Below are 20,423 nucleotides of genomic sequence, written 5' to 3'. Positions count from 1 at the left end.
TTGGGAAAAGGAAATCTGATTTGTTTTTTCAGAGCCTTCAGTCTTTTACATGTATTTCACTACGATTTGGTGGGCAGAGTTACATTTTTAAAGTGAGAGTTCAAAGGGTTCAGATAATTGTGAAATACTAAAATTTGCCTAGTTTAAAGAAATATAAAATGAGCTAATGAAGCAGGAAAATATAGCATAAGAATACTGAGAAAAATTATGGTCTGGCTTAATATTCATTCTCCTCCCCCCCCCAAAAAAAAATAAAAATCCTGGAAACCATAGTTCTATATGGAATAGAGGTATTTGGAGGGGAAAGCCATTTTGGATTAGGTGGTATGCAACTGATGTAAGTTGATAGTGTAGATGTGACTTCATATATGTCACCTTCAACACCAAAAAGAGCAGGTTGTCTTCCTCAGTGGCGTAGCGTGGGGGGTGCCAGGGGTGCCGGCCGCACCGGGCGCAACATGGGGGGGGGCGCGCTCGCTGCCTCCGGAGTCGCCGAAGAGCCTCGGGCGCAGGCTGTAGCGGAGCCGCATGTCTCGTGGAACCGGCGAGCTGTGCGCGCGCCCGGGCTGAAGGCGCCCGGCAGGCAGCGGCTCTCAGCGCTCGCCGCGGAGGACGCGCCAGGCAGCCCCTCCTCACAGCCCCGCCTCCGCCGGTGCTGCTGCAGCTGCTGGGCCATGTTGCATTTTCCTCGCCTCTCTGCCCCCCTCCTCCTCCGGGCAAGCGGCGTGGTTTGGGCGGCAGCGCCAGCAGCAACTCACCTCAGATCGGCAGGTTAGGGGTTAGGGGGGGCGCAAATTACTTGCCTTGCCCCGGGTGCTGGCAACTCACGCTACGCCGCTGGTCTTCCTTAAATGCCCAAGTCAGGAAGCTTTCATGACAGCATTTCATCTCTGTTTTGGATTTGCAGCAACCCCAGCTGCCTGAGCACCTGTTTCTATTTGATGGCATCAGTATCAGTTTCAGCAATGGAATCAGACTACTTGTGAGGGAGGGTGAGGCCCTTTAGCAGTAAAATACACTTGTGTCCCTTAGCTTTCTCATTTAGGAACAAACCGCCCCCCTCCCACCTCAGGATGCAAAAGTTGCCTATCCCTGAGACAAACAGCTAAAAGAAGCTATAATCTGATTACAGTGTTTCTGTGTAGACTCCCCTTCTCCTGGAAACTTGCATGCACGACCCCATTATCCTTAATTGGATTTCTAGACAAACATGTACACTTAGAATCAGAGTATTAGTCTTGGATTACAAAGTACTTATTTAGAAGTGAAATCTTTGCACTGAAATCTTCAGGTCCCCTTAAATGTAATGTCTATCTTTGTGTTGCTTTGTTACAGTCTATATTTTTTATGGAAAACTTTTTTTAAAAAGAATAAACTTCTTTCGTACAATAATTCTGGTTAATACTTTTTTTGTTTTTGTTTTGTTCTTTTGCCCTTCTTTTACAGTAACCCATGGCTGTGTACTGAGTAATTTCCCTTGAGTACATGGGGCTGGAATTGGACCTTCACTTATTTAATACGCTTCCCTTCAGCCATGGTCTTCTCATGATGCTTCCACCAATGTGTTAATCTAGATGCATATTCTACATTAATCAGTATCTGATTTATTTTTATTTTATTTTTGACTGTATAATGGTGTGTGTTTGTATACCATGTAAAGTAACACTATAGAGTTTGAAGACGCTGTGGAATTTTTAGGAAACCAACCGTGCTGATAAGCCCCCACCCCAAAGGTACTAGCCTATTAAAAACACATTTTTACTAGCATGTTGGAGGCTAGCTTCCATCCTCTGGCAGCTGGCTTGGCCTCTGTGCTGAGGAAAAAGTATTCTACCTTTCTTTGCCAGGCCATCCACTCATCTGATTGCAGTTTCTTATCACCTGTGGCTAGCAGGCTAGTGCTTAAATGCAAGGCTGTTCCAGGCTCAGTAATACAGCAGTGGTGGATTCCCTGTGCACAACTGTCCTCTAACTCGCTTGTGCTCATAGTCATGTAGGGCAGGGATGGAGAACCTGGTCAGCCTCCAGATGTTGCTGGACTCCCATTCCCATCAGCCCAGCCATAATGGCCAATGGTTAGGAATGATGGGAGTTGCAGTTCAACAACTTCTGGTGGACCACAGTTTTCACATCCCAATGAAAAGAGAATTTGCAAGGTAGGGACCACAAGGACTACCTACTCCCACTTGAACCCACCTGACTATTAAGATTATCTTCTAAAGCCCTTCTTTGGGCCCCACCATCAAAGGTTAGCTAAAGGGTAGGGCCTTTCTGATTGTGGCTCCTTTCTCAACCCCAGTATTTGGAATCCTGTCTACAGGGAGGGTACACATGGTGCTGAATCTCAGTGTCTTTTCAGTACCAGGTTGTACCCTTCCTTATTTGCTCAGGCTAGTAAGTCTGAGTCAGAGAAAGGCTGTGCTAATCACCTTCCAAGCTAGATATACTAGGAGCTGAACCTGGGACCTTTTGCAATAAAAGCCTGTTCTCTACTATGGAGCCTGTATGGTTTCCCCCTAACGTCACCCTGTTGTACCCTTATCTGCCAGCAGTGCAAGGCAGGAAAATTCATAGCAGTGTGATGTCAATACACAGGGCAACTTTTTTTGCTGCAAGAGATGAAAAACTCCAACATAGGACTACTGTCCCTTTTGGTAGTTCTTTTTTCTCATTACAGATCCATTTGAGCCTATGCTGGGATTGAAGGAATGCCTCTGACTTTGCTGGGTCCAAGAAGTAGCACCAGTACTGTAGAATTACTGCAACCCCACAATTGTGTGAAGGGATTCCAGCATCTCCCCTGCAAAGTATACTGTCCTTGGTTCCACTGAAATTAGAAATTAGCTTAAAATCTCTGAAGCAAGGCTTTCCCCAAGCTTCCCCAAACATGAGCCCTGAAACTCCACATTCTGCACAAATGTTTGTAAACAGACCTGCTGGAATGTGTCTTACTGTTTTTCTTGGCTGATCATGTCAGAAAACTGCCTTGAACCATCCTGAGTGTGCTTCTTTCCAAAGGTGAGAAAGCCAAAGTAATAGAAGCCATGCCCAAGGCAGCTTGGGGAATTGTGGGAACTGGAGTCTGAAGAAGAGGGAAGGGACAATATCCTGCACCTGTCAGAAAATGCCTTCTGTTTAAAGGCAGCATTGTCCATCAAACCAGGGGCCTTTGCATCCTGTGATCATCCAAGTTTTGACCTGCTAGTCTTGGCTCTCCCCCAAAGTCTGCCAATGTGAACCTTGGTCGTCCTTGCCTTTGTATGCATGGATCAAGGCCCTTGTTATGCCACACTATGCTTATTTAACTCATTACACCTCAGCTGGACCTTGTCCTGTTGTCAAGATGTTGCAAAGGCCCTATTTGTAAATGTCTGAATCCAGCAGGTGACCCCCTATGTTCTTAACAAAAGTCCTTTGGATGTAGTACCTTCCAAATGTTTTTGACTCCAGCTTCCATCATCCCTGATCATTGGCTGTGCTGGCTGGAGCTGATGGGGGGTTACGGTCCAAAGCATCTGGAAGGCACAAGGTTGGCTGCCCCCATATTAGTCAAGTGTGTTGCCAGACCCCATGCCCTGCCTTACTGTGGGACTTGAGACCCAATTCATGCATTTGCCAGGGGCCAGCTCTGAACTAATGTGGTGATTGGGTGGCGCCAGAGCTCCTCCATTGCACCAATGGAGGAGAGTGTTCCATGCAAATTGGAGCCAGTTGTGCAGATAGCCCTTATGCCAATACCCTTTTTCTGGGGGGTTAAGAAAAGCCCCATAAAGAGCACCTGTGATCAGCTGTACATGTGAATGTCATGATTCACATGAGATGTCTTCTGAATGGTGGAGGAGCCTGTGCCATTTCTTCAGCATGCTATTTCAGGGTTTGCTGTTGGTGAATGTGTAAAGAGGAAGAGGAAAAAAGAGAAGGGCATGCTAAAGGGCCTGCTAAATTAAAGGGCCTGATATATATATATATATATATATATATGCAGGTTTTGGTGTCTTCGGGTGTCTTCCCGTGTAAGAGTCGGGGTGTCTGACTCTTACACGGGAAGACACCCGAAGACACCAAAACCTGCATTTCTGTACCCGTGAAAATCTACGAAAGCATATATATATATATATATATATATACATACATATATATATACACACACAAACACACATACACTTTCCATCTGGCAAACAAAATAGTAGTTCTTTGGTCTGTTGTTTTAATGACTTTTGATTTCTCCTAGCAAAAATACAGTGCTGGTTTTTGACTGGTGGGTTGTTTGTTTCAGGACAACATCACTAACTTTAGTTAAAGTTTGGAGTGGGGAGAACAGTTAAACATTGTTTATATACAGTAATGGTATCTTCATTATATGTGTCAATATTTTTGGGGACATTTAGCTGGTCCCACCACCTGGAAAAGCAGGTAAGGTAGAACCTGATGTGGTTAGCCTGATGTGGTTAGCTGATTGAGATGTGATCCTCAACTGCTGTGTACTCAGAGACACAAGTGTGTTGCTCACACATAGCTATATATTTATGGGGCAGGCACCTAGCAAGATCAGAAGTTCCACAAGATTTTGAACAATAAGCATTTTAGAGAAGTTCTGTATGGATGTGCAGATGACCTCTTAGAATATCAATTAATATTTGAAAGAAGGTTCCTTTCTTCATTGGCCAATCACAGGAGTTGCAAAGTTACAATTATTACCCTTAAGCCAGTTGTTGAAATATGTTTGATATTCTTCAAATTTGTTAGGAGATTTAAATGCAACAGAAGGGTGCAACTCTTAACAAAAGACCCATATTGTGACATGGTGAGGCCTCTTTCTGGTGGCCTCAGATGGATGGAAGTGTTGAGATCAAGAGAACACTCTTAACAGCATCAGTTGTTCCCCTGGTTAGGTTAAACAAAACAAAAAATGAACCTGCAGCTGCAAGTGGCTGACTTGAGAAGTGATGTAACCCCCACAGTCAGGGTCAAAGGTAGGCCGATCCTGATCCATGGGTCACAACCAAGTTTAGGGAGGATTCCAGATATTTATTGTTGAACTTCAACTTCTATTTCTATTTTTACTATAGTATTAGCCATGCCTGTACAGGCTGATAGTTGTAGTCACAGGTTCCTCTTCCGTTCTGTAGGAGGGTGCTCTTTTGCTGCTCCACAAAAACAAGCAAGGGCTGTGTCCATTGATTTTAGTTACATATTGATCTCTTCTTCCCAAAAAAGCTCAAAAAAGCAACCTACTCATTTTACCCTCATGACAGCCTTGTGAGGTCGGTCAGGCAACCCATGACAGCCTTGTGAGGTGGGTCAGGCAACCGCAGAAGCCAGGTGTCCTTTCAGAATGGAGATGTCATGGTGGGGGAGCGGTTTGCGATTTCTTCCTCCATGAATCCATGTTCAAGTGCAGGGTGCCACTGACTGTGGCAGCGGGAGAAAGTGACAAAGAAACAGTGGAGCACTCTTGGCTTTATGCCCCTGCTTGTAGGCTTCACCTCAGAGGCATCTGGTTGGTGCCTCTTGGGAAGAGAAAGTTGCATTAGGTGCCCTGAGCCAACAGGACTCCTGTTGTGCTGTTTCTTAACCATCCTATAAATGTTTGCACTGCACTGAAAAGGAAACCCTCTCTTTCCATATATACTTTATTGTGCTTCCACGCATTTTGTTAAAAGTGTGTTACAGTCTAACTCTACTATAAGGTGCATCGTGCATTGCGTCCAAATATTTAACATGCTTGAACTCTTCTGATGCATCAACGCTGCTCTGTCTGGGGCCCCAATGGTAGCACAAGCATTGATCCATTCATCTGTCGTCTTGCTCTCTCTCTCAATTTAATTGTGTGTGGGATCTGTTTTTTCTCTGCTTGATCTTTGAATACTTCTTCCACCCCTCCTTGCATTTAATTGATGATCTGTGTTTTTTTCTCTCTCCCCCCCCACCTTTCTCTCTTGCTTTCTTTCTCTAGCTTTTTCTGATCTGTCTCCACCCGCTGCTCTATGTCTGATGGAGAAGATTTCCACTTGAGGAAGAGTTTAGGAATTCCCATCCTGTTTGGGAGGGGGAGGAATGAATAAGTCTTTGGATATCTGGAAAGACTTTGTTTTGTTTTCCCGTTTTTTTCTGATGTGCATGGGGTGTGTTTAAAGCTGGGGTGTCTTGTGGTTTTCGCTGCAAGACAGGGAGAATATTGGAAAGGCAAACATCTGTGTATCAGTTAAAAGCTTTGAGGAGCAACCTAAAGGTGGCAGGCAAATTATTGATATAGCCAAGTGACACTGAGACAGATTCTTTTTTTTTTAAGCAAAGTATTTCCTTTCTATTTTGCCTCAATATAAATATGATGGGTGGTTTATAAGTATCTGTGAAAAAAAATGTGCTAATTCCTTGGTTTGCTTGGATTAAAAACTAAACAAAAACTTTAAAAATACAAGTTTTATGCAATGAACAGCAAACAGAGAAACACGCGACTTTGCTACCTCTTGAGGAATATTTAATTTTAACATTGAAGCAAAGGACAGTGCGGGAGGGGTAGGGGGGAAGTATATTTTTCATTGGGGTCATAGATAACCTCTGCCATTTCGGAAAAAAATAATAATCAGGTTGATTGAGTAATATTTCTCATTTAACTTTTTTTTTTTAATTAAAAAAGGTCCACTAAAGTTTCCACAGACCCTAGTGGCTGAGGAAGGACTGTGAGCCAGAAAGCACACCATTTATACATTTTCACTACAAGGATAGCCTTAAGCAAACTACTTATTCTTCCAGCCTCAGCTGTCCACCCTCCTCCAGTCTGAGAATAATCAAGCTTGCCCACCTTGCAGTCATGTTGTAAGGATTACCACGGTAAAATATGTGAAGTGTTTTCTGAACACTGGGGGAGGGGGAAGCATTTTAGTAAAGACTTAAGTATTATTAACCATGATTAATTTAATCCCCGTAGTTCAGCCCTTCCCAGATGTCTTCTGGGTTACAAACTGACTTTTCTATTGTCGATATCAAGGTTGTGGAGAAATTTGTCTGTAATTGGTCATCTGTTTCTTTAAAAGTTATCATGCAAGTCAAGTGTTAACTGCCCTTAATAATGCATTTTCTGAGCACTCTTGAAACTTTTCTGGAACGTTCACTGCATGGGGGTCTGTTTCCCAATACCTTGTTCTCTTGTCTTTTCTCTGTTTTTTTGTTTTTGGTCTCTCTACAAACAAGAATTGTGATTTGACAGCTGCACTCAGTATCTATTTACATGACCCACACGAAAGAACCAGCACTGTTGAGCTTGATACCTTTCTAATGTTGTCAATTTTCAATAAAAAGTAACCCTCCCAAAAAAAAAGAAACATTTTCCCCTGGTAATTATTTCTGGAATCCATTGAATGAATTGTGTTCACTGAGCTTAATTTTATATCATTATGCTATAGTTTTTGATGCACACATAGATTACATCACATGTGGGATCAGTCTACATTGTAATTGTATGTCAAATATTATTGGGACTAAAACAGCAAAGACTTTGTTGTTTTAAAATACTTGCAAATGCAGTATGGCTTGTTGTCAAAGATGGAGAAGCTGTGGCGCTTCAGATGTTGCTGGATGAAGACTGTTCGCATCCCTCACCATTGGCTATGCCAAGCAGGGAATCATCTCAGCTGCAGTCCCACAGCATCTGAAGGGTACTCCAGGTACCCCTGCTATAATGTTTGGGAATTCTAGTTCATTTCAGCAGATTTAGTCCATGAAATCGTGTTCCATAATACAGTGGCACTTCGGTTTTCAAACGTAATCCATTCCAGAAGACCATTCGAGTTCTGAAACATTCGAAAACCAAAATCTCAAAACAGAAGCCTCAAAACAGAAAACTCAGTACAGAAAACTCGATACAGAAGCTGCGTGGCATGTTTGACTTCCAAGGCTTGTTTGAAAACTGAAGCTCTTACGGTGTTTGAAATCCAAACTGTTCAACAGAGACGTTCAAAAACCGAGGTACTACTGTAAATTAGTTAGTTTTTTAAAGTGCTAAAAAACTCAATGGGTTGTTTGCTTCCCCGCTCCTCCACATGCAGCTGCTGGGTGACCTTGGGCCAGTCACACTTCTCTGAAGTCTCTCAGCCCCACTCACCTCACAGAGTGTTTGTTGTGGGGGAGGAAGGGAAAGGAGAATGTTAGCCGCTTTGAGACTCCTTAAAGGGAGTGAAAGGCAGGATATCAAGTCCAAACTCCTCTTTCAGTGTCAGTCATATTTAGAGTAGACCTATTGAAATTAATGGGCATGAGTAACTTGAGGCCATTGATTTCAGCTGGTTGCTCTATGTAAAACTTGGTACAGGTTTTGTTTTGGCTGCCACAAGCATGATTACTGCTCTGGAAACTATTAGAGCTATTTAGAACTATTAGAACTATTTATTTGTTTCATCAGCTAGATTAGTTGATTTTTTTAAAAAATAAAACAACCCTTTTTAATTGACCAAAAAGGCATTCCACATTTTAAAAAACATATTTAAAATGTTAATTTTAATAGGCATGGTTATAGTAACAGCAGGTGATAGGCACCATCTTAGAGAGGCATTCCCTTCTCCTTCACTCATGCAGAGGGGAATGCCTCTTCTAAGATAATTTTGACATATACATACAACATCTTAAAAAGAAGCATGCTTGTCATCTTCAGAACTCCTGTTTGCAAATACTTTTTATTGCGTGATCAGCTTCAAAGTCTACTTGTCTTGCAGTGCAATCCCTAAACATGCTAACTTAAGAGGGTATGGTCTATTAAGTTCTGTAAGACTTATCTCTTAGTAAACATGCCTAAGGTTGTAGTGCAAGATTTATTTAAGTTGAATGACATCATTATTCATCATAACAAATCATTTGACTTGCCTACAATTTATTCTGTAATTTTATACAGAAACTATACAACTGTTCCCCACCAACACATTCACCTACACACACACTCAGAAGTATGGTTGGCAGCAGTAATTAGGAATAACATAAGCCCAATGTGTCTTGGAGATAGTCTCCTTTGATCATGTGCCTTGTTATAATCTGAAATTCACCAAGAGCCACCTGTGATTAACACTATCTGTGTATCATGTTCCAATATCAAAGGTGTGAAGAGAGCTGTTCTCAGTGGTTGCCTGAGAACCCACCACCGACACTTCAAGACAGATCATATTTCAGAAGTGTAACAAGTTCTGCCAATCTAGGATGGGGCAGATCAGGGTTTAGTTGGGAAGGGAGGGTGATACTTCGGTGGAATTTGACAAAAACAGGGGTGAGTATGATTTTGTTACCTATCTCAAGCTTTCAGCATTTCCTATAAATCTAAGTCAGTTGATGGATTGCAGATTTGAAATAAACACACAATAGCATCATGGGGCTTGAAACTGATGTAGAAATACCTTTATTAAAGCTGTTGCAAGGTAGCTTTTATCCATAACAAACAACACACCCCAACCCAGAGATTAAATAAACATACTGTACAAGCAAAGAGAGACGTGGGTAGCGCTGTGGGTTAAACTAGGACTTGCCGATCGGAAGGTCGGCGGTTCGAATCCCTGCAATGGGGTGAGTTCCCGTTGCTCGGTCCCTGCTCCTGCCAACCTAGCAGTTCGAAAGCACATCAAAGTGCAAGTAGATAAATAGGTACCGCTCCGGTGGGAAGGTAAACGGCGTTTCCGTGCGCTGCTCTGGTTCGCCAAAAGCGGCTTAGTCATGCTGGCCACATAACCTGGAAGCTGTACGCTGGCTCCCTCAGCCAATAAAGCAAGATGAGCACCGCAACCCCAGAGTCGGTCATGACTGGACCTAATGGTCAGGGGTCCCTTTACCTTTACAAGCAAAGAACATGCTGTATCTGTGCTTACTGTGTTCATCTGTGTTTATGCTCCTCCCTCCTGATGCTAAAGAACTGCTGAAGCTAAGATTATTGAAAGCTTGTTTTGTGCTACTCCAGGGGTAAGAAACCTTGAAGCAGTGGATTCAGATTACCATAAAGGAGATTTTGACTCAACATTAGGAGGAACTTTCTGATGCTAAGAGCTGTTCAACAGTGGAAGGAACTACATTGAAAGGTAGTGGACTCCCCTTCACCGGAGGTTTTTAAATGGGTTGGAAAGCCATCCACCAATGAATCTTTAACTGTGATTCTTGCATTGCAGGGGGTGGACTAGATGACCCTTGGAATCCCTCCCAAAACTACAGTTGTGTGATTTTAGCTCAAAATAAAATCTATGTCAACCATTGTGCTCATATGACTTGGGGGTAAACATATTCTTGATTCCAAATATGCATAGGTTTTAGAGAAGAACCATAACATTAAACACATTCACAGAACTTCCTCAACAGCAAACATCTGTCGTCTTAATAGAATTGTAGAGTTGGAAGGGGTCACTAGGTTCACCCAGTCCAACCCTTTATAAGTCAGGACACTCTCACCCAACGTGGGACTCGAACCCCAGACTCAAATAATGATTCCATCCTCCTCCCCTTGCCGGCCGAAGCGCTCTCGCTCGCTTGCCTGGGCTCTTTTCCTCCCCACCTCCAGATGGCGCTGTGGGAGAAGCGGCGCGCGCTCCTTGCGGCCCTTTCATGCAGCCCCCCCTCACTCGCTCTCCCTTAGGCTCCCCCGCCTCCTCCGGAGATCTCGCGCGGCTCGAACGTTCCATCCCGCCCACGCGAGCAGCGTCTAACAAGCGGAAAAAGAAGAGACAGAAAGCAGCGGGCTGGACTGGGGGGAGGAGCTAGGAAGAAGCGCTCGCGCATGCTCACGAGAAGGAAAGAAGACAGAGGAGGGGTAAAGGGGAGCGCACTTGAAGGGAGAGAAGGAGCGGGGTCTCACGCACGTGTGAACGGACACGGTTGCTCTTCGCTCTCCTTTCCGCACCCGGATCGGGGTTAGGCGGGATCGGTCCGCCGGGGAGCCCCGTCCTGAGTGCTGCCCCCCTTCCCGCTCGCCTCACGCCGGCGCCGGTTGGCCTTGGTGCCCGGACAAGGCCATCCCATGGCCGGCGGAGGGTGGACGTTGCCCGGCGGGGATTTCTTGTCGCCGCGGCCGCCTTCCTCTGCCCAGCCGGTGCCTCCTCAGCCGCCGCAGCCTCCTGCCGAGGGGTCAGCCGCTACTCCCCCCGAGGAGCCCGACCTGGAGCCTTGGCGCGAGAAGCAGGAGAGCGACCGGCACTGGGCGGTGCGAAGGCAGTTCCTTCTCCGCAACTTGCCGGACTACCCGGGAGACGTCTCCTTCCAGAAGCTCCTGGCGCTCTCCCACGCCTGGGCCAACCATGTCTTCATGGGGTGCAGGTAAGGCGCGGGGCGCTTCTCTGCTTCTTTTCCCCACTTCAGCGATCGATCGCGCGCGCAATGACACGTGTTGGGGGGGGGGTAAACTGGTGGTGTGTACAGCCCCGGTGACACGTTGGGTGCGTACCGCAGTTAACGGAGGAGGAGGAGGGGGCTTGAGTTGTTAATAGAGGTCTGTTGAGCTGCTGGGATAAGTCAGCCGGTAGAGCATGAGACTGTTCATCTCAGGGTTGTGGGTTCGAGCCCTTGTGCTGGACAAAAGATTCCTTATTTGCAAGGGGTTGGGCTAGACAACCCTCAGGATCCTTTCCAACTCTACAACTCTGTGATCCCACCCACCCACGCACGCCTGGCCTTGAGCATACTTTCACTGATTCAGCCGTTAAGCTGTTTCCGGTTGTTTTGCTTAGGGACTCAGCGCAACTATTATACCGGTCCATGCAGCTCCGTGCTGTCTTCTGTACTAACCGGCTGCGGCTGTCCAGGGTTTCAAGGAAAATAAACCTGGGAGATCTCCTGCCAACAAAGTAGCTGCTCTGCCACTGATTTTCAGCCCTTCCCTACCGTGGATTTAGGTACAAAACGCTGCCTTGTCCAGCGCCAGCCACTGGTGTGCCTAGTTCAGAAGTTCACAAGAGGAAGATTTTCTTCTAATTCACAAGAGCAGTGGGGAATTTGTGCCTGCAACTTCCACCAGCTCCACTAAGCTTGGCCAGTTCTGTTATTATTAACCAGGGATGATGGGAGCTGGACTCCAACAAGGTCTAAAGGGCCACTGGCTCTCCATCCCTAGGTATTATTAATTAATTAATTAATTAATTGTTAATAAATAGCTACGCCGCTGCCCACTTCCCATCCTGTACGACGACTGGCAGTGGCTCTCAAGAATATCTGGCAGGGATCTCTCCCAGCCCTGTCTGGAGATGTCAAGAAATAAACCTGTGACCTCCATGCCAAGCAAATGCATGCTCTACCACTCACCTTTGACCCTTCCCCTTTCTCTTCCCATTACTCTCTGTTCACAACTCATTTTCCTTTCCATGCAGTGATTATTAGTGTTTGGTATGTAATGTTTTAGTCATGCTCTTCTAGCAATTAAATACTACGGACAGTTTGCAAACAGAAAACCAGTAGCAGTGCAATCAACAAGGGCATGCTGCACTAAAACCACCCATTTAAAAACATCAACTGCACAGTAAATAAAATATTTTGGGAAAACAGCAGTAGAACTAACCATGAAAAGACTTATTGAATAAAAACTCTTTCACATTTGGTTCAAAAGGCAACAGAGAGGAAAGTGGATGAATCTCTGCAGGAAGAATATTCCAAAGTTTCTTTTTGCAAGGGCAATTTGCAAAGCCCCCTATTCGCCCTGTTCTCCGTATAAGGGTTCATCAGGAATAAGGAAGGGGTAGTACAACAATAGGTGGTGGTGCTAGCCTCCATCTCCCCAGCCCTCATGGGAGCACCTCATTGACATCTGTCTGATTGCCATTATAGAGCAGCAACAGAGGCTGAGAGCAATGCCAGTGGAAGGCAGAATATTAACATTTCTGTTTAGCTTCTTTATTGACTCACAAAACAATTGCAAGTTCCCAACACCCTTGAGACTGTACAGGTCTTCTTCAAAAGAACATTGCTTATTGGCATGGCATCACTGTCGTGGGTCAAAACCAGTCCTTGACAAATCTTCTATTTCATAAGCAATATTTCTCCAAATATTTTAAGGCCTTGTATATTTGTGGGGATCTTTAACAGTCTGCCATGTTCACTGTTGTACCCTGTTTGGGTTTGCTCTGGTAGGCAGCCCTCATTTCCTTAACTTTACTTCATTTTGAGCCAAATACCTTTATTTCTCCCCAGAATAACTATCACCCATTCTTCTCTCTTTCCCCCCCAAAACAAGAAAGTTACAGGAGGATCAGAGGGCATGGAAGCCCTGTCTTTTTTACCACTAGGGCCACACTTGCACCATACATTGTGTCACTTTAAACAGCCATGGGTTCCCTCAAAGAATCCTGGGAACTGTAGTTTATTGAGGGTTCTGAGAGTTGATAGGAGGCCCCTATTTCCCTCTGAGAGCCAAAGTTTACATAGTTCTATGGGAAGAGGGATTGTTTGTAGCTCTCAAAGGGAAAAAGGATTCTCTTAACATCTCTCAGCCCCCTTAACAAATGACAATTCCCAGGATGCTTTGGGGAAGCCATGACTGTCTAAAGTGGTACAGTAGTGCTTTAAATGTATGGTGTGGCCTTCGCCATTATGACATAGCAGCCACTGAAAACAGACCTTCAAGTATTCAGTGCAGTATTCCCTGTTTTGGCTACCAGCCTTAAAAAAGTGCTGGTGGGGAAGAGATTGCACATGCTAAGAATCAAGCTGTCCTTGACCAGTGGCTGCCTTCTCCATTCACTTAACTGGGTCAGAAATCAACAAGGTTTAGGAACATAGGAAAGAGTCTTGTACCAGGCCAGACTATTAGTCCTTCTAACTCAGCGTTGTCTGTTCTGTCACAACAGTTGCCCTCACAATGTTTGGGTTCTTTTCTCATACCCTGCTGCTGGAAATGCCATGTGTCTCTCCATAGCACCCCTTGTGCCAAAGATCAACGCCAGCATATTCCTTTATCTTGTCCATTGTTTACATTTGAACTGGAGATAGTTGCCAGTTAGATATCATGATGGAAAGTTTTGCATCCACAGTTTTCTTTAGTATAGCTGTGAGTTTCCAGAAAGTTTTCCTTTTGCCAAAAGCAGCTTACCCCAACCTGTGCCCCCAAGATGTTACTGGACTCCCAGCTCTCATGAGCCCCAGCCAGGATACAACTTGGCAAGGATGATGGAGCTAGTGTCCAACAATATATGGAGGGAGCCACATGGACTATTCCAAGCATAAACAGTACTGAGTTACCTGGATCTGTGGCCTGACTCTGAATAAAACAGCTTCCTGTGTTCCTGTATCTTGTGTTATGTTTCGCTGGGCAAAAGTGTGAAAAGGTGTTGTAACCACACATCTCTTGGTCCAACAGGACACCCACTTAGGTAGTCCTCTGGTGGGCAGAGGTAGGAGTAGAGCTGCAAGGGGGGGTTTTGTAATGGCAATCTATAACTTAAAGCTTCCTTTGCTTAAATGCAGGTATAGCCCTGAAGTTATGGAGAAAGTCCTCCATATGGCCGAAGGGATTGACATTGGCGAGATGCCGTCATTTGAATTGGTGCCTGATGCCAAGGCAACTAAAAGGCCACGCTCCCCGCCGGACTATTCTCCATCTCGTAGTGAGTGTCTCCATTTCCCTCCATTCCATTCACAGCAGAATTGGCTCTTTAATGACGATAAATGAATCAGCAATGTCAGGCATGAAAAGACCAAGGGCTGTATCTAATATTCTTTGTCCACTAGCCCAAGGCCTCATGCACTAGTGGACGAGTGAGTTTTAAATGTTGTGCAGCTGAGAAATCCAGCGCTGCAACAGTTGCACCAGCACGGTGGTCTTCAGCCAATCTAGACCTGAGACCCACCTCTAAATCCCAACCAGCAACATGGGACCCACATTCAGATTTTCACTTTTGATTTATACTTAATTGTGCTGACATCTCAGCACACGTCGCACACTATTTTTTAAAAAAGCATGTGAGCCAATATTTAATATATCGTCGGTCAAATTTTGTACGCTTTTAGTAGATGTGTCCTCTTTTATATTTTATCTTTACTCTATGGTTAACACTGAGCAAGAGGGCAAGTCATATTTGTGTTATATTCCCCTCCAAAAGGCTTTCTGTCACTTTTTTTTAGCTTTCCATAACTTTTCTCTGTCAACTGCTGGTGCCTTTTTCTCTGCCTACCTTGCACTTCTGGACTCACATCACCCGTCTTGCCTCTGTTGTTCTCCTCTACACCTCCCTCCCTCTCTTTGCCTCCTCCTTGCACCCTCTCAGTCCTTTATCTCTTGCCATTTACTTTTGTCTTACCTTCTTTCTCAATGTTTTCTATCACTAGGTCTCTGCCTGTCTCCTCTTTCTCTCAGCTCATGTCTTCCACATTTTCTTTACCTTCTCAAAAATTTATTTCTTTCTCTCTCACCTTCTTTTGCTTCCTTTTTATCTGCTGGTATTACCTTTCTATGTCTCTTTCACTTTCCTTTTTTTAACTCTGCTCACTTCATTTCACCTCCTCTGCCCCTTTAATTCACCTCTCTGTAACTCTTCCCCCTCCTACTGTCAACAGCAAAACAGGATTTCTGTGGAAGGTTCATCACTGCCAGAACCTAATATAGGCAACAGCAGTTCTTTGTTGCCCCATTGTTGGATTATTAAATTGATCCTCAGATACACCTCCACACTGCAACATATAGTTGTAGTTCCCAAACCAAAAGTGCTTCCTCTTTCAAATTGCAAAGTCTTGCCACTTTACAATCCCCCCCCAAGAAACTAAATAAAACTGACTGACACTGGAATATTGAAGTTGCAGTCCTATGTATGCTTAATTGAGAATAAGTTCCATTAAATAAGTGGATCTTCCGAGGACTGTATGCATTTTCAGCCATAGCTTTAATCACACAGCTATGGAATATAACATTTTGAAAATCTGCCTTCCACTTCTGCCCCCCCCCCCCCGGCCCAAAGTTACAGTTTCTCATGCCTGCAGAGAAAAGTTATATTTCACCCATGTTTCATTTTTCATTTTAAAAATCCTCTTTTAACTTCTTACATTGCATAGGTCTCGAACCTCCAAGGAAGCAGACTGCCAAATACCATGTCAGGCCTCGTTTTGAACCTATACACTTTGTAGCCAGCAATACTCCAGATGAAGGAAAAAAGCCTGCTTCAGAAAATGAAGCAGAGGAGGCCAGTGAGAACATAAGCCAGCAAATCCAAAACTACGCTGATCGGGTTTTCAGCAGCTTCAGTACCCAGGATGAGGACACACAGTTTTCCAGAACAGTAGGTTTAGGTTATGGAAGTACCCAGGGAAACCAGATGGAAGCTGAAGTGGTTTCCAAAAACGAAGACTCTTCTGCCAGTGGTGTTGCAGCAGATTTGTGGGGGCCTTCTCTTCTCCAGGCTGCCTCTGAAACATTTCCCAAATCGGTTGTAGTAGCCAAGCAGTATTTCATTAACAAACTTGCAGTGGCAGTCCGCAATAATCTTGCTAGCCCTGAAGCTAGTTGCGAGCCAGACAAAATTAACTACACTTTTCTGTTGACACGATCCATACAGGCTTGCAGGACAAACCCTGAGTATATTTATTCCCACTTGAAATATTTTCCCCCTGAGGACCTTCCCGATAACAAGAAGCTCCTAAAAGATGGTTTTGCTTGTGAAGTGAGGTGTCAGGATATATATTTGGCCACAGGCTATGCCGGCAGCAAAAATGGATCGAGGGACCGAGCGACGGAACTGGCAATGATTCTGCTGCAAAAGCCTGTGGAGGTTAAGGTTGCCCAGCGAAAGTACAAGAACACCACCCTGGAGGATTTAGTGCTGTGTCAGAAGGGCAAATCTCCTCCTGAATTCCCTCCAGTGCTCAAGCATTTGGATGACACTGTCACTTCCACGAAAGAATGGTCACCTGGACAGCTGACCTTTAACCCCCAGCAGGGCTCCAGTTCAGCTAAACATTGGACTAACTTTGTCCTCACAGAAAACGCCAGTGATGCCATTGGAATTTTGAACAATTCAGCCTCCTATAACAAAATGTCAATTGAATACAAATATGCCATGATGCCAAATAGATTGTGGCGCTGCAGAGTCTATTTGCAGGACCACTTTTTAGCCGAAGGATATGGCACGAAAAAAACAAGCAAGCATGCTGCAGCAGACGAAGCGTTGAAAGTTCTCCAGAAGACCCAGTCCAGTACTGGGCCCACCAAAGCAGTCCAGGTTCGCAAATTTAGCGGGGCCACTCGTATTGCCCCCAAGAAGAAGAGTCTGAAGGAACTTGTTGTGTATGAGAACTCCATGAACCCTGTGTGCACCCTGAACGACACTGCTCAGTTCAACAAGATGACAGTGGAGTACATCTTTGAAAGGGTGATGGGGATCCGGTGGAAGTGCAAGGTGTTGCTGGAAAAGGAATTAATCGCTGAAGCAATTGGGGTCAAGAAGAGTGTCAAGCACGTGGCGGCAGAAGAGGCTGTCAGAGTCCTGAAAAGAACCCAACCAACAGTCATCAACAACCTGAAAAAAGGCACCGTCGAAGACGTCATCTCAAGGAACGAGATCTGCGGGCGTTCAGCAGAAGAAGCATCGAAGCAGCAGATCAAGGAAGACAACATTGGGAATCAGATTCTAAGGAAAATGGGCTGGACAGGCGGTGGCTTGGGGAAAAGTGGGGAAGGGATCCGAGAACCGATTGCCGTGAAGGAACAGTTCAAAAGGGAAGGGCTTGGGTTGGACAATGAAAGGGGGTCAAAAATTGCAAAGAAAGATGTTGAACAGATCATCCAGAATTATGCCTTCTCAGACAGCAAAGTTGATCTGACGTTCTCAACGGAACTGACCAACGATGAGCGCAAACAGATTCATCAGATAGCCCAACAATACGGGCTTAAGAGTAAATCCCATGGACAGGGCCGTGATAGATACTTAGTGGTTAGCCGAAAGAGGCGTAAAGAAGACTTGTTACACCAGCTAAAGCAAGATGGTCAGGTTGGCCATTATGAACTCATTATGCCACAGGATAAATAAGGCTTGAGGGCCATCCATTTCTTCTGGGGATGTTCAGACTGAGGCTGAATTCTCCATTAAACCGAGCGAAAGTTGCACATGGATGTGGGAATGATTGAAACCTGTTTTACTTGTTCATTAATTTTCTAAAACTTTCTTAGGGAAAAAAAATAAGAGCTTTATATAAGCAGTTTAACTGTTTTATGAAATCTCTTGGAAAAGGCTTGTTTCCTTCACATTTTCCTAGTTTTGTAATAGCAGGAACACTTTGTGTGACAGGGAAAGTTTGCACACCACTTTAAAGCAAAAGGGTAGGATGATTTCCTTCTCTATTTTTTGACTTAAAAAAAATAAAAAAATACAAAAATAAAGAAGGTGGCAATATGTAGAAAACTATGTAAAGTTGGTATTAATAATAAATAGATTTTTATTTCTGGACATGCAAAGAATTGCATGTTTTGTATTTAAAATGTTGGATTTTATTGTGGGAAGGATGGGGAACTAGCTTTTCAGTTTATTCAAAATGCAGCATCATTACGGTAATTAGTGGTTTGGTTTACCCAAGACTGCCTTCTTCATTTGTACCCTAAAAGCCAAGGATGAGGAAGCTGTGGCTCTCCAGATGCTGCAGAATTACAACTACCACAATCCCTGGCCATTGGTCATGCTGGCTGGGGCTGAGGGGAATTAGGAGCCGGTCCACCATCTGGTCCACAGGTTCTGCATCCCTGATATGAACCCAGAATGGGAGATAGTCACAAAAGCCCGAGTCTCAGATTTTTATTTAAAATCTATATTTATAAGCCAAAGTTCATAAGTGGGTAGGAGTTGTTTTAATTTTGAGTTGTTTTGATTTTAGTAGGAGCACAAAGGCATAAAACTCCCACTGAAATCAGTGGGCCTTAAGTGTGTTCAACTGTGGCAAGTTGCATACGGTTTCTAAGATAGCTTTCAGAGTTTGAGGCAATGCCTTCTGCTTCCTCTTGGGGAAGGACGCCTGAGGAGTATGTCACAGTTCTGTATGTGTGAGATTATGTAAACACACGCAAGCTTGGTCTAATTTTTGTTATTTCATAGAGCAGGGGATAGGGAACCCAGATGTTGTTAGACTTCAATTCCCAAGAGTCCTTGGGCGATGAGAATTGTTGCCTTTCAAAATCTGGTTCAAGGCCACAGGTTCCCCACCTCCGTCATAAGAGCCAGAATCTGTAATTCTTTGACATAAAATTGATTTATTGTGCATGCTGCAGAACATACAAGGCTCTGGGTTTTGCCTCAAGTGGCCATGCTTTTGCTTTCCAAATCTGATGATGTTAGTGAATAAATTAAAGCGTTTTCTATCACCTTAACAGAAAGATGAACTCTGGTGGAGTGGATTTCTCCTACAACTATTGTTCAGTGAAGTATTTTTTAAAAAATAAACACTCTTGGGTCAGGTCCATTTGTTTCTATGTGTGCTGCTTCCACTTTTCATTTCCTTCCACTGCATTTTTTGTGTACATGTGCTCGTATAGAATATGGAGAGAAACAAGGAAAAGGTTCTCTCTGTAGGGCGTTTGATTAGTGTGTGTGTAATTCTCTTACTTCCCCTTATTTCCTATGCAAAAACTAAGCTTTTTTGAAGGCATACCTCCCACCCAGTTCCAGGAGCCTTTAAAGAAAATGCAGCCTTGTTAAGGATGCAAAAATCAACTACCTTTTCAATCTACTTGTCTTTCTGGGAACCGTCATCCATAGCTAGAAACAATAAGTAGAGGATGCCATGAGTAAATCTGGTTGATTTACTAAGCCTGTGTAACTTTGTTTTATGCATAAAAACAAGTTTAGCTTATGCACACAGATCATTGCAGGGGCCATCCAAGAAGAGGCACTCTTTATGGATGAGGTAAGGTGGAATACCTCTTCTGAGACTTGTACCGAGAGTTTTAACCCATTGCCCAATTTAATCAGAAGCACCATTTCCATCAACAGGAAGGCTTTCAAAATTAATAAATTAGATATTACTTGGGCTACCTGGGACCACCTTGAAGAATGAATTAAGTATTTAATGGTTACTCTCTTGGACCTTTTCCACCTAGGAAAGGTACTGAAGCATGTAACAACCCATAGCTTATCTTGCCAATCATGAGAACTAAAAAAAGAGAGGTAATACTGGAGATAGCTAGCTACTGTGTGCCAGGAAAATCTCTTTCCTAGCTCAGAAGGGAACAGAAATAGTACTGCTACTACTACAAATGGTAGTTGATTTGATTGACATCCCATGTCCTTTTAAAATTTGGGGGGTGGCTATTGGCTTGTTTTGATTTTATTCTGTGAACTGCCCTGAGACCTCCGGGTATAGGGGAGTATATTCAATCAATCAATCAATCAATCAATCAATGATAGAGCAGGGGTGGATGGGTAGCCCCCAACCCAGAGACCTGATCCAAACCCCCATATTTTTCAGGCTGTTCCAAGCCTCCCAATAATTTTGGTAGTAGT

General features: G+C 44.2%; 2 protein-coding genes and 2 long non-coding RNA genes across 8 annotated transcripts in view; 3 read left to right on the top strand and 1 right to left on the bottom strand.

The window, feature by feature from the left end:
* The window catches only part of SEPTIN6 (septin 6), a gene marked incomplete at its 3' end in the record, with an annotated part of 51,502 nt that extends 44,177 nt beyond the window's left edge, over nucleotides 1-7,325 (top strand). For 2 of the 4 annotated variants that reach the window (XM_082207277.1, XM_082207282.1), the window contains one exon: nucleotides 1,447-3,941. In XM_082207277.1, the coding sequence (XP_082063403.1) occupies nucleotides 1,447-1,471 (25 nt within the window). Of the gene's footprint in view, nucleotides 1-1,446; nucleotides 3,942-5,956 lie in introns of those variants that run through there. The other 2 variants (XM_082207280.1, XM_082207278.1) reach the window with 2 other exon arrangements.
* Nucleotides 1-20,423, bottom strand: part of LOC309523514 — a 293,380-nt gene that overhangs the window by 78,085 nt on the left and 194,872 nt on the right. The gene's annotated exons all lie outside the window — the stretch shown is intronic.
* On the top strand, nucleotides 4,385-5,413 carry LOC309523475. Its single transcript, XR_014215377.1, has 2 exons — nucleotides 4,385-5,264; nucleotides 5,297-5,413. It is a non-coding gene; the product is annotated as an uncharacterized lncRNA (long non-coding RNA).
* On the top strand, nucleotides 10,701-19,381 carry NKRF (NFKB repressing factor). Of its 2 annotated transcripts, none has more exons than XM_082207236.1 (3): nucleotides 10,701-11,277; nucleotides 14,413-14,552; nucleotides 15,994-19,381. In XM_082207236.1, exons 1-3 carry the CDS (start codon nucleotides 10,982-10,984, stop codon nucleotides 17,961-17,963), a joined length of 2,406 nt encoding a protein of 801 aa, XP_082063362.1. In that variant the 5' UTR covers nucleotides 10,701-10,981; the 3' UTR covers nucleotides 17,964-19,381. The 2 variants fall into 2 exon arrangements, with proteins under 2 accessions (XP_082063362.1, XP_082063363.1); XM_082207237.1 differs by lacking the exon at nucleotides 10,701-11,277 and adding an exon at nucleotides 13,568-13,698.

This window comes from Podarcis vaucheri (genome assembly GCF_965113315.1).
Source record: "Podarcis vaucheri genome assembly, chromosome: Z".
Taxonomy (NCBI): domain Eukaryota; kingdom Metazoa; phylum Chordata; class Lepidosauria; order Squamata; family Lacertidae; genus Podarcis; species Podarcis vaucheri.
The sequence above is the reverse complement of the archived record's forward strand: the minus strand, read 5'-3'. Positions and strand labels throughout refer to the sequence as shown.